General features: G+C 37.2%; 2 protein-coding genes across 4 annotated transcripts in view; one reads left to right on the forward strand and one right to left on the reverse strand.

Annotated features, from left to right (window-relative positions):
• Positions 1–13,421, reverse strand: part of CEP89 (centrosomal protein 89) — a 48,881-nt gene that overhangs the window by 6,407 nt on the left and 29,053 nt on the right. For both annotated transcript variants that reach the window (XM_075510754.1, XM_075510755.1), the window contains one exon: positions 1,097–1,266. In XM_075510754.1, coding sequence (XP_075366869.1) covers positions 1,097–1,266 — 170 coding nt within the window. The remainder of the gene's footprint in view (positions 1–1,096; positions 1,267–13,421) is intronic.
• Positions 1,260–11,728, forward strand: LOC142413977 (E3 ubiquitin-protein ligase RNF182-like). 2 transcript variants are annotated; one of them, XM_075510758.1, is made up of 2 exons: positions 1,260–1,404; positions 10,124–11,707. In XM_075510758.1, exon 2 carries the CDS (start codon positions 10,140–10,142, stop codon positions 10,863–10,865), a length of 726 nt encoding a protein of 241 aa, XP_075366873.1. In that variant the 5' UTR covers positions 1,260–1,404; positions 10,124–10,139; the 3' UTR covers positions 10,866–11,707. The 2 variants fall into 2 exon arrangements, with proteins under 2 accessions (XP_075366873.1, XP_075366874.1); XM_075510759.1 differs by lacking the exon at positions 1,260–1,404 and adding an exon at positions 2,213–2,244 and having other exon boundaries at positions 10,124–11,728.

A 13,421-nucleotide genomic window follows, 5' to 3' on the forward strand; every position in this document is an offset into this window, starting at 1 on the left:
TCATTTACCTGCTTTGGGGCTAGAAAGGTAAATTTTGAATGATGCATATTATGGGACTTTGAATTATGCTCTATGAAAAAACCCTCCTTATTTAACCAGCTGTTCTCTACCGTAAAAAAATTGTAACATGAGCCCAGAGGTATGAAAGGCACTTAATTAGTTACAAATCCTAAATAACTATTTCCAGAGAAATGTGGAATAGTCAAAATACTGTTTTCTCATGCAAATTTTAGAGATTAGTGGGATGTTCATTGTACAATTCCCAGCTACTCACACCTCTTTAATAGCACTGTATAAAGTAATTGAGAGGAACTGTGCCGATATAAGGTAGGTGATACCAAGCCCAGTTTTTCTATTGTCTTTAAATCTATTATTTCACAATGGCAGGGATAACTTGCAAAATGACTGCTTAATTACCTCTCTTCAGTTGTGAAAAGTTTTTCCTGTATGCTGATAATGTGAATGTCATCAAAGCTATGAAGCTTTCCACTACCAGAGGGGAAAAATACCTATAAAGGACTCTATACTAAAAGGATATTTCAACACTGACAGTCATAAATCTGTTAAATTATCTTTTCTTCTTTTTATTCTGCATGTAGCCAATCTAAGTCACTAACAGAACAGTAAGGTGGATTTGAAAGGAAACCCATCATATGTGCACTCATTAGATTCCTTTAATTTCTTACTATTCTGAAAAGTGTTGAGGGGTGTGAAGGGCAAAGTGTTCACCCTTTAGTAGAAGATGCTATTAAATAATTAACCTGTATCTTGATGATTTATAGGACACACCCACACCCCCCCCCAAGCCATCAAAGACTAGGCTCAGATTGATATTCTTCTTAAAAAGAAGTCTTAAGAACAGTAGTAGTCATCCAGAATAAATTTCTCCTTCAAAAGGTCTGTCTTGGAGCTGGGAATTAAGAGGAGCGTTTCAGCACTTTCAGTACAGCTAAAACATGAGTGAGAAAAGATACCCGGAATATACCATATGAGGCTCTGATGAAAAGCAAGAGCTTGTGGCTGTGTGCAGTTGCCTCCCCCCACCCCTTTTACCAGTCAGATCTAATTGGATTGCTCCTGCCTGTGACTGACTTACCTTTTCTGCTGCAGCACTTCATCAAGGGTTTCCTGTTTGTCTTGCAGCAGACGCTGGAGGTGCTTCATTTCTTGCTGGTACTGAGCAGTCTTCCCAGCAAATTCTTTCTCCTGCTCAGTCATCTTGAGACTGATATCTCCAAGCTTCCCGGCTGCTTTCTTTTTATATACCTGTAAGAGTTAAAGATAATAGGAAAAATGTGATTGTAGGAGAAATACGGACAACTCACTACCAACAGAAGAAATAGCTAGAGATACTAATTTGCAGTTTAATCTTTACATCAGTGCTGCCTTGCTTAAATATGTCAGGTAGGTTGCGTTATTTTTTTTTACCTATTTGTTAATTTGAAGGTACTACACTTGTACTTTGTTCTGCATATAAAACCAGTCCGTACAGTGAATACCATACCATATGTTTGTTCTATGAGAGAAAAGAATTAGCTGCAAAAAATGGGATTGTTTTCCAAGATGCAAAGCTACGCTTTATAGCACGTGTTGCTTACCACTTGTCCAACAGTCATATTTATCAGTACATACCATGAAAAAGTGTTCATGTTCTGTTAGTTCTTTAATCTTAAGAGGAAGAAAAGAGTGGCTTCATGTTTTAAAATATCTTGCTGTTTCACATAATAGTTCCTTCTGTTCAGTGAAGCACAAGTGATTTTTTGCTTATTGGCAATAATAACCGAATATATTGGTCTAATCTCAAAAACAAGAAATCATTTTTGTACAAAGTAATTTTGCTTTCTGAAATAATTTCCCCATTAAATTCCGTAAGCACACAAGGAATTGAAAAATATGGTTTGTGTATTGTTACACATTTCTACATGCTGCTTCTCTCGACAAAAATAACAGGTATTATCCAATATCAGCTTTTTTCTCGTGATTACAAACAGAATGCTTAAACTGTTATTGTATCTGCAGAATGCGATGTTTGATATAGGCTATAGGCCAGAGTTTTGGGATGGAAGCACCTCCTTTAATAAACCTGCAAACTATTTAGTAAAGCTTTGAAAATACTGCTATTTATGTCTTGCTATTATAAAGATTTATCTAAGGTGTTAACCACTAAGGTTTTATCTTCACTGAATCAGAGCAGAAAGTTTGAATATGCCTTTTGGAGGAAGGAGACAAAAAAGGCATTTTTAGGTATGTGCTGCAAGCTACATAATCCTTTCCACAAACTGTTTACTTTTTAGCTTTTGTAAAATGTGTCACGTTGGAGTTTCATTTTCTGGAGGTAATAGGATAGTGATAAATAATAATATTTACCTAGAATGTTAGTCATTCAGTATTTAAGGCTGACTTCCATAGGTTTTTTCCTTAGCTTTTCCCTGCCAGTTCTAAGAAAAGAATTAGAAGCTTGCAAGTTAACTAGTCACATCACTCAACTTTTTAGATTCCCAGAGAAGTCTTCAAAATGCAGAGTTAAATGCTTGTGCTTGGAATGCTGTCCTGGTTTTGGCTGGGATAGAGTTAATTTTCTTCCTAGTAGCTGGTATAGTGCTGTGGTTTGGATTTAGGACGAGAATAGCGTTGATATCACACTGATGTTTTAGTTGTTGCTAAGCAGTGCTTACACTAAGTCAGGGACTCTTCAGCTTCCCATGCTCAACTGACCAAGAAGGCTGGAGATGCACAAGAAGCTGGGAGGGGGCACAGCCAGGACAGCTGACCCAAACTGGCCGAAGGGCTATTCCATACGATATGATGTCATGCTCAGTATATGAACTGGGGGGAAAGCTGGCTGGGGGCTGCTGCTCAGGGACAGGTTGGGCATCGGTTGGTTGGTGGTGAGCAATTGTTTTTCATTTGCATCACTTGTGTTTCTTGGGTTTTATTTCTCTCTCTTTTTGTTGTTTTCCTTTTCATTACAATTTATTATTAATATATTTTATTTCAATTGTTAAACTGTCTTTATCTCAACCTGATGTGATAAAGTGAAGTGATAAAGTGATAAAACCTGAAGTTTTATCACTTTTACTCTTCCAATTCTCTCCCCCATCCTATGGGGGGGAGGGTGAGCGAGCAGTTGTGTGGCGGTTAGTTGCTGGCTAGGTTTAAACCATGACAAATGCTATGGGAGGATAAAGGTAAACATGTTCCTTCTGAGCAGAGGGTTGCTTAGAGCTAGCCTAGAGGAAGTGCAGAGCACAGGAAAACAGCTGAACTTTCACCTCTGTCAGTAAATGCCTCCTCCAGTTCTGGACCCGAAGTCTGAAATGCTGTCTTTAGGGCAGGTGCCTATATCTCAGAGAACTAGAGAGAACTTCCTCCCTCTCTTAACACATAGAAGGCTAATAAAGAATGCAGCCAACAGTATTGGTGAAATCCATTTTTTATCTAGTGGTCATTGATCATCCAGCTAGTGGGAGATCTGTGTTTTAAGCGGCACTGTGCCTGAGATGGTTCAAGCCTGCGGCTCCTACATATCCCATGCTACCTCTGTTGGCTTGGCATGCCTGCTCTTCATTTGCCAACTGAAGCTGTCACATGTGCAGAATGGTTGCAAAACCAATGGGGCCCAAAGGGTGAAAGTGCACCATTTTCTGACCTAATGATTAGGGCATGAAACTAGATATGAGGGATACATAGTTCTGATCTTGTTCCTATGGTTGATTATAACTAAGTCTATTTAAAATGCATAAGCTGTCTCAGCAGAACTTCAGCAGGATGGGTGAAGAGGGCCTAGACTGCTCCATATTGGCCTGCGGGAGCCAGACCAGGTCAGGGTGGTTCTGGGCACATTGACATGTGCAGCTGCTGGCACTTACAGATCCTTCACAGCAGGCTACTACCTTTGAATTGTTCAAGACAACCTCCTACTAATTTTCTCTGAAGTGAAGCAGGTAGCAGTAAACAGACTGGTGGAGACAACAATTTGCAGGAAGAGGGTGATAACATGTAAGCTGGAAGTGGTAATATTTTGCTCTAGAGCTGAAAAGGGTAGTCTGCCCAAGGTTGTGGTGTCACAGGTATATAGTAAGCACCCAAGATGAGAAATGATCATGGATACAGCAGCTGGTACTGAAGAGGACATAACTTACACTCTTCTAAAGTAGTTTCAGGAAGGTATACTCCTGGGCACTATAATTCTTTTACAGCTTGTGTATGGAATTACAAACTGGAAATTGAGGAATTCTGAATAGAGAGCCAACGAAACATTATTTCTACAAACGTAGGCTGCTGGCCATGATACATATAATGATCTGGTCCCAAGATCCTTGGTGAGGCAACAAAGCTATTTTCTGTCAATTATGTATTGTTTTTCTCCTATCCTTTACCAGTAAAAATTAGTATTATCCCTTCCAAAAGAGATAAATCAAAGTACCATCTGAAGAAAATTGTCTCACTGTCTCTATAAAAAGTGTTATAATTCTGATCCTGACAGAATAGCCCTGTAATGGGAACCCTGATGAAATGTTTACTGGGTGCTATGGAACATTGCCAGTTGTCTCTCACGGCAACTAAAACCTTCTAAAATACATTAACTAAGATCACGGACAATTATCTTCAGGGCTATATAAAAAGTCATATATTGGGGGGAGTCCCTTTTTAGTAGTAAAGGGCAATGTTTATACCTATAACCTTCCCAGTAAAATTGGATGTGACAGATGAAAAGTGACAGCCTATATATTCCAAAGTTTTAGTGATGGAATGTCTTTTGTCAGACAGTATTGTGCTGTTAATAGAAAAAACATTTCCTCACAAACACTAGATTTCTGGTCTGTTAAGTGTTTGTTTCTGTTTCTTACAGCCTCTATTCAGTCCCTGTGAAAAGGATGTGGGTAAAATGTAGAAAGTTTTAAATTCAAAAGCCAACAAAATAAAGAAAATGTTCAGCTGTACTTGTGATATCATGTGCCGCAGTAAGCCTGCCTCCTTATTTGCAGACTGATACTGGCACATAGATGAAGGGTAAATAGTTGGGAAATCAATTAAAAAGGGAAAAGCTGTTTATGCTGGAGAAACTTTAAAACTATGTGTCCAACGGTATGCGATAGTTGTGTGTGTACATGACCTGCTTTGACAAAAAATAATCTAGAATTAGATAAACAGAACTGACTTAGTATTTTAACGACATAAGATAAAATTGATGTAAGGAAATTGAAATTTCTATTACTTGAGTCTTATTCATGAGCACCATGAACATAAAACACTTTGCAAACTAATCCAATATTGTGAAATAAATTTAAAGCCAGAATTATCTTTAATAGGTCACTAGAGAAATTGCTTTATACAGGATGTTTCCTTATTATCTTACTCTATTCTTTAACCTTATCTTATTCTATTTCTTTAACCTATTTATTGTTAACCTACTTCTATCTTAATTCTCTTCTCCCACCCTAAAGAGGGGTATGATGAAGTATTCTATTCCCATATAGAACAGAACATGCATAAATACAGCAGAGGCCTCAAGTTTACTTGTTTAATCTTCCCCCTGGTTTTTGAACTTGTAAAATTTTAAAGATCTCTATAACCAGGAAGGCTAGAAGCTTCTTTTTAAGAAATTGGGGTTTTTCCTGGTAATAGCAAGCTTTTGAGCGCTGAGGGAAGATTTGGCAAGGCTGAATTTCCATTTTCTGAGCAACACAGCAAGTGACTTAGTTTTATTAATTTTATGAAAGAGCACTCCTACAATAGTAGGACAGATGAACAACTCAAATATTGGGCTGTAGCATCAAGGCAACATTTAGGAAATATTTGCTCTTGTCACATTGCAGGTTTATCTTAAAAGGTTCAAAAAGCTTAACCTGAAGTTTTAAAAGGTACTTAAACGTGCTAATGCTAAATGTTGACTCTTAATTCCATTGCTTTATAACACGCCACCACTCTCCTGGCAGAGATTTTCTAGCCACCTCCTCCTCAAGCTCTAGTAATAAAGTAACTTGCTCAACTTTCTGATATATGCAGTTTCTTCTGCCTTAAGGAGGTACAAGTAGATCTCTGATGTGGTAGGTTAATACTTCGAAAAAAAAAAAAAACCCACATTAAAAATACATCAATTTAGTGATCAGCTGTCATGTGCAATCTCTTACTTCAGAGATTACACATCGATAGCAGCAATCAAATTTCTGTAGCTGTTACTGTGCAACTGAAGGGTTGTTAAAAAAAACCAAACCAAACCACCAAACACAAAAAACCCCCTAATTCCATTCCTGTTGGGAATCGTAATTATGCAAAATTCTGCTGTAGAAAACGTGACTTTTTAGTTTGTTCTTGTGACAAATTTGAGGCTTTGATCTAACTCATCGCTTTGGTATCTAGCTACTAATTTGGAATTTTCTACATACAATGTTAAGGTGATTATAGTTTCTCTGCAAACTATTTTGGCTACCAGGTGTATTTTAGAGGGGCTTAGTGTGGTCATGTGTTCTTATTCAGAAATTGTCAATCTAAATTTATTATTTGGCTTGGAAACCCCCAAAAATATTCTAGCAGGAACCTAGCACTACTTTTTTTAAAGAAGAATCTTTGAGTAAATAAAACTGCTGTCTGTGCTTACTAAATTTTCCTTTAGGATCTTTACCTGTGAGTGGTTATTCTTTTTAGAAGGTTTAAGGAACCAACAGACAAAAAACTAAAATAATCATCCTTGAAGAACAACATATACAGGAAAAAAAAGTATGTTTATATAAGCTTCTTCTAAGGGCTCAGGCCTTTGCTCAACTCTGGAAATAGGCAGGGGAATTCTTAAAAGTCTTAGAAGGGTTAACTTTTTGCAACTTTGGCTGTTTGTTAACTTTTGGGGTTTGTCACCATTATATGACTCTGTACTGCAGTTACAGGCCAGGATTGTGTCTGGAAAACCAGAGGTCCGTTCTGACTGTGATGGAGAAGGAAAGAGCAAACTACGCTCTTTCATTTCTGATTCTTTGGAGAACACACTGAAGTAATGCAGTCCTCCATTTCCCATCCACTGCTTAAATAGGATTGACTGAGACAAAAGCCACTTGCCAGAGATGAAAGCATGTTTCTGTGGAGACCAAAGCTGAATTCTAGCTGCTGGTCATCCTCATAGACATCACTCAAGAGTTAAGCACAGTGATTTAGATGAAGCAAGGAAAAATTAATCTGCTGTGATGGAGACAATGTCTGTTGCTAACTACAGCCTATTAGAAAATACCTCTAAAATGAATACACTGAAATAGGTTAGCAGGCAGTAGCTTTTAGTAGTGAAGTTTATGATACTACCCCATATGCTCAAAACAAGCCACACGCAGTCACACAGGGTAGGCACTGTGCTATTGTTTTGTCTAGTCTCCTACAAGGACCTTGTTTCCTGGGTTCATTACAGAGATCTTGGGAATTTTGTAGCAATGATGGAAAGATAGGTTCTGCTCAGCAGGTGGTTCAGAATGCCTAAAATACATGGCCAAAATTACTGGGGATATTAATCTCTTCTCTGATTTGTAGAGTACTTTTGCATGAGTGGCAGAGTATGCAAATAATCTACCTGTAAGTTCACAGTTACGACTGAGTAGAGAAGTATGAGGAAACTGAAACAGTTTCAGACAAAAGCCAGAGTAAATTTGGGCACGTGTCTCTCTCCTATGCATATAGACCGTCTCAGGTGTGTAAAAAGAAAACGTGGGGGAAAGAATACTTGTTTCTAATGATGTTTCCTTATCAGTAAGATGAATGGATTTCCTCTCAATTTTCGTTGTAATTCTTGTTTTCTATGCAAACACTGTTAACTCTGGGGAATAAGCTACCTAGTATACAAAACAGTGACATATACTTACAAGGCTCATTTAGGGATTCTTTGTATACTTCAGCTAACATCACAAAGTCTGAAAGATCTTGAATATGTCCTGGAATGAAGGGAAAATAGGTGTTGCAGTATTATATGCTGTACTACCTGGGCCCTTGCATTTCCCAGTTGGTAATTTGGGACAAAAATACAGGTGCATATTCTATCAGATGTTATCCTACCAGATAATTAAATAATCTGGAAGAAAGTAGTTCTGTGGGGTTTTTTGGTTGGTTGGTTTTGCTCAAAGTTTGCATGTAAGGAGGAGACAGTCACCTACATTGATGATAACAGTGGGTGGGATGAATAGGCACAAGGGGGACTTAACCCCTGTTCCTCTGCCAACTTTGTATATGATATGATAAAAATTAGGGCAGAAGGGTTGATCTGCTATTCTCATGTTCTGATTCAGAGATCTTCCTTTTTTTGATTATGATTACGATCTCTGTAAAAGGACATAAAATGTAAAAGGTTTAAATAAAATTATCTGCTATTATATGATGGTCATGATGCAAAGAATAAATTTGTGCAACTTCTCAAGAGACAGAACTCTCCTCTCCCCCTCCCTTAAGTTCCCCCCATGTTAACGAGTGACATCCTGGACCTCCTGAAGTTAGTGGCAATGCTTCATTAGGTCTATTGTTGTATCTAAGACTGGGACCAGGCATGGTTAGAAAATGGTTATGGAAAAATTCCAGGAAGGTGTATCCTTTTCTAGGTATTGGTATCAAATGGCTAGATGGATGTATTATGATAACAAAATGAATATGGCATTAAGAACAAAGTATGTCTTCTAAGGGTTGAGTGCAAAAAAAGCCAACAAAACAACCCACCAAAAATAATTGATATGCTAACCTTTCATACTGAAATCGGGGGGGGGGGAGGAAATAAGATGTATTTTAACTTTTTTTTTTTTTTAACACATAAGAGCTGCTTTATACATGGTAATTTGCTGGTTCTGTCTTGATATTTAATTCAATAGAATAGTTCAGTTGGAAGGGACCTATAACGATGATGCAAAAGCAGATCTAAGTGTATGATTTCACTTCGGTCATAAAAAGTTTCATGTGTCAAGGACTCTTACAATTATTGCTGACAGCATATCAACTCCTAAATGCAATATTGATTATACAGGTTTTATAGGTAGTTTCCTTGACTGTGTCTTCTCCAGGGACAGGATGCAAATTAGTAAGTACAGTCTTCCCTTCCTGCCAGAAGGACCATGATTGGATACTGCCAAAACAGGGTAAAAAAAAAAAAAAAAAGTAACCAATTCTAATGCTTTCTACTCCAGTCTTACTAAAAAGTACACAGAGCAGGTGTTAAATAATTAAGTTGCCTTTCACAACTGATGTCTGTAGATAGAGAAATGCTGCTTTTTATAAATATACAGGAAGATAGACTTACAGAGCTAACCAAAAGAAACTACATACTGAAACTGAAAACATTTTAGTGGGCCAGGCATATGCGTAGAATAATGAAAGCAAGACAGCTAAGTGTCTCTTGGATGTTCTGAGGTGTTCGATCTTCTCAGTGAAAAGTGAGAAAGGCTCAAGTGCACTTTACATTTCTCCCTTGAGTTTTATTCACTTTCACTTGATGTGAAAATAAGGGGCAAATTGCATGTGGTTAAGGTCCATCTTTAGGACTGACAGAACCACAGAAGCAGTTACTTCTGTGGCTGCGTTACAAAAACTGCTTCTTGAATTTTCAGGGGCGCCAAAAAGGAAAAATTTTAATTCTAACGAAGTAGAATACTGTCTGGACAGAAAAGCCGTGTGTGCAGTGAGACTTAAATAAATCCATGGTCTCCTGATGTTAGACCCCAAAGCACCTTTCCCTAAGTCCAGATTAATGTTGACAGGAACATGGTGAAGAAGCACCCCTGTTTCATTCAGGTGCGCTGGTGTGTGCAGCTGGTTTACAGGAATACAGAGAGTAAGCTATGCAATGGTTACAGGCATTTCTGAAATACATAGTTCTTCAGTGTTCAGGAATTGTTAAGAACAAACCTCTAATGCTTTCTCTTCACCAATAACAATTTTGTGCTTTAAATGCAATATGTAGCAAGATGGTAGGGGAAAAAAGTAAGGCCAGCCTGTTTGGTACAGCTGCATGAAAATGAGGTGAGTTACAGTGGGAGATGCTAGATATCTCCAGTGTAAAGGTCATTTCTACCTATTTTTACTAAAAGCTTATGATTGACAAATTATCAAAGAGAGATTCAGAATCCATGAAACAACTTGTTATAACATGACTTCTTCTTTTTGACAGTGCGTCTAATTTAAAGATGAATTACACTTGCACTGAAGGAGAGGAAAAGGTGCCCGATGATGAACTGGAGTGCAAAATCTGTTATCAGAGATTTACTGTTCACAGTCGTAAGCCCAAAATCTTGGATTGTCTTCACAGAATTTGTGCTAGATGTTTGACTAAAATACTTCATATAGGAGATGGATCTCCCTGTGTTAGCTGTCCCTTTTGCCGCCATGAGACAGAGTTGCATGAAGATGAAGTTGAAGGACTCCCCAATGATACAAACATTATGTCCCAGCTCATATTAAAAGACAAAACAGCATGGAATTCTGACTGTAAAGAAGTAGTTTTAACACCAAAAAATTTGGCTTCCTCAAGTTCTTCCCATGGATCATCAAACTGCTTAGTAATTACAATTATGGAAGTACAAAGAGACTCCCCAAGGACTCCCAGTCAAAGTACTGCCTCCAGTTATTATGCTGATCATGGCACTGAGTCAGTATCTCTAAATTCTCAGAGTCAGCTGGACCAAAATCTCTTTTCAAAGCTATGCAAGCATGTACCCAGAATACTCGTATGGCTGCTTGGATTTCTTTACTTTAGTTCCCTCCCTCTTGGGATCTATTTACTAGTGATTCAGAAGGTGACTCTAGGTGTTGTGTGTGTGAGTTTTGTTCCCTCCAGCCTAACTGTATGTCTCGTGTATGGCTTCTGCCAGTGCCTCTGCCATGGAATTTGTGACTGCTCTTCACGAAGCTGATACGCAATATTTTATCAATTGGTAAATTTTTAACCGAACCATAAAACAACTTAATCGCAGACTTTAACCTTTATGGACTCTTAAAAATGCGTATAGTATGACATATATGTATTTTTTGTTAAAGCACAATAACTTGAGTGAATACTGGCAAAATAACATGGGTTTATTGTGTTTTTTCTTTTACTACAAACATGGAGGTTACTATCACCTGTTCCTTAAGTAACAAACGGTTTTAGACCACTGTCTCATTAATGGTGAATAGAATAGATATCTGAAGGTTATTTATTATTTAAAAAAAAAACCAACCCACACCGTTTTTATCAAATACATTGTCACTGTTTTTAAAAACAGATGGAGATCAGAAATTGTCTGTGTATGACCTGTTTAAAAAAACGGGAGTCCTGTTACAAGCTAGTTCAGATTTGAGTCGTCTTTTCTGATGTCAAAGGGAAATAAAGTTGCATTTAATATTCTGCTCTACAGTCAGATTTTTCAGCAGAGTTCAAGTTATGAGAATTATGACAAAGCAGCTTGTAGCTGAATCTGAAAGGGCCAATTAAAGAAGTTTAAGTAAGCTTTAATATTTTCCATGATTCAATATGCCTGAAAAATTATCTGACATAAACCAAAAGTCGAAATGAACCTAATTAGTTTTTAAAGTTAAATTGCAAAGTAAGTTTTGTTTCCTTAACATAGTTCCTGCGCAAAAATAATTTATTTTTTCTGAATATTTGTATTCAACCTAATTCATACTGCTCTACTGTTATTTTCCAAATTTCATACGGTTGTACTGATAACCTACAAAACATCTTGCACAGTGAATGACTTTATAAAGTTTGTTTACAGTAATTGCTAAATCCCAAACTAAATAATGGGTATTTATAAAGAGAATAACTTAATTTGCTACCTAACTTAAGCATACACAGTTTAAAATATGTAATAAAGCTGTGTATATAAATATCTACATGGGTTTGGGTTTTATTTTATCAATAACCTGCTATTTAGCTTTAAAGACTTTCATAGTGATTCTGTGTTTAATAACAGATCTGCCAGATCTTGATTTATTTTGAGGCTTCTCAATGAAAAACAAAACACACAGGATTTTTGTTCATTTACTTTCTCCAAAAGAATTCACTAAAAGGAAGAGCTCCAGACCAGAAGACCAGATCCACTTTTATGTGCAAAGGACAAATGACCTGATCTCAGAGGGAAGTGATCTAAAAGGAACAGAATTGACAGCTTCTTGAAAGACCACTGTCCATAGGGTATGTGCCATATCTTTCCAGTGAAGAATGGCTGTCCCACCTAGCCTTCCTTGTTTCCTCCCCTCAAATAACATTTGCAGTGGTGTGAAAGAAACCCCAGAGAATCTTTTGACTCACACACAGTGCATCTGACCTGTAACATGGTTTTGGATGAGCTTCTGCCTGCTGAGATATGAGGCAACGAATTCACCAAAAGGTAAACATAAGATACCTGGTGATGTCTGAAAAGTAGAAAATACAGACTCACGTTGTAGGCACTTGTAAGTAACTCAGCGCTGTAGGCTAGAAGCTTTTCTCTCATCATAACCCAAGGACTGTATGCTCTAATTCATAGGATATAATTTGTATTTCTTATCTTGTATCTCGCTGAAATAGCTGAAGATGGCTAAAAGCCAATGCAAAACACCCTTTTCTAAGATAAGAAACAGTTTAACACTCACATTACCAATAGTTCTATCACCTTTTCAAAAAAAGAACACATTTTAAATACTATTATAACTGGAGATAGATTACACCTAAATACATCATGAGAGGTTTACCCTGTAACTCAACATACAGGGCAGTTACCCAGTTCGTGATTTCCTGAAGCAGCTGATAGTAGTATGCCTCCAGCTGATATAATCAGACTAATGAGACCTCCAACCTATCTCATTCAACTAAGTAGGAAGGATGTAATCTTAAAGTAAGCTGCTGTTCAAGTTTCATGGTTGTTAGAATTGTGCATGAACTGTGGAGGCAAACATATATCTTCCAAGTGAAGAATCTTTTTGCTTTTCCACATTCACCTGAATTTTTATCAGCAGCACCTGAAAAAGCAGTGTGTGCAATATGGCCTGTCCTGTTTGAGAAACTGCATTACATATTGGGATTAAAAAAGTCTTGTGACTAAAAAGAACCAAACTAAAAACTTGACAATGTATTTAGACTTACGAGAATATATTTTTAATATGTAAAACAAAAGAATCCCCATGACTTTCCATAAATCACTGAAGAGAACAAATTAATAAAGCTTCTATTTAGAAAAGTAGATTACCTGACTAGAGGTGTTTAAGAAATTAAGGTGTTTTCAGCAAAGAAATAAATGATACTAGCTTTTAGCAAAGTTCAATTAGTACAATAACCAAGAAGTAGATGATATTTTAAAGTGTATTGTGACTGTTTAAGCCCTCTGCTTTACTGACAAGAATTAAGAACAAAAAAGTTTTGCAAGTAGATTAGTCTTGCTTTTGCTAAATAGAAACAGCGATATTTAAGAACTTTATTTACAGGCTGTTTCTTCTAATTTCCATTA

This window comes from Mycteria americana, chromosome 8 (genome assembly GCF_035582795.1).
Source record: "Mycteria americana isolate JAX WOST 10 ecotype Jacksonville Zoo and Gardens chromosome 8, USCA_MyAme_1.0, whole genome shotgun sequence".
NCBI classification, from domain to species: domain Eukaryota; kingdom Metazoa; phylum Chordata; class Aves; order Ciconiiformes; family Ciconiidae; genus Mycteria; species Mycteria americana.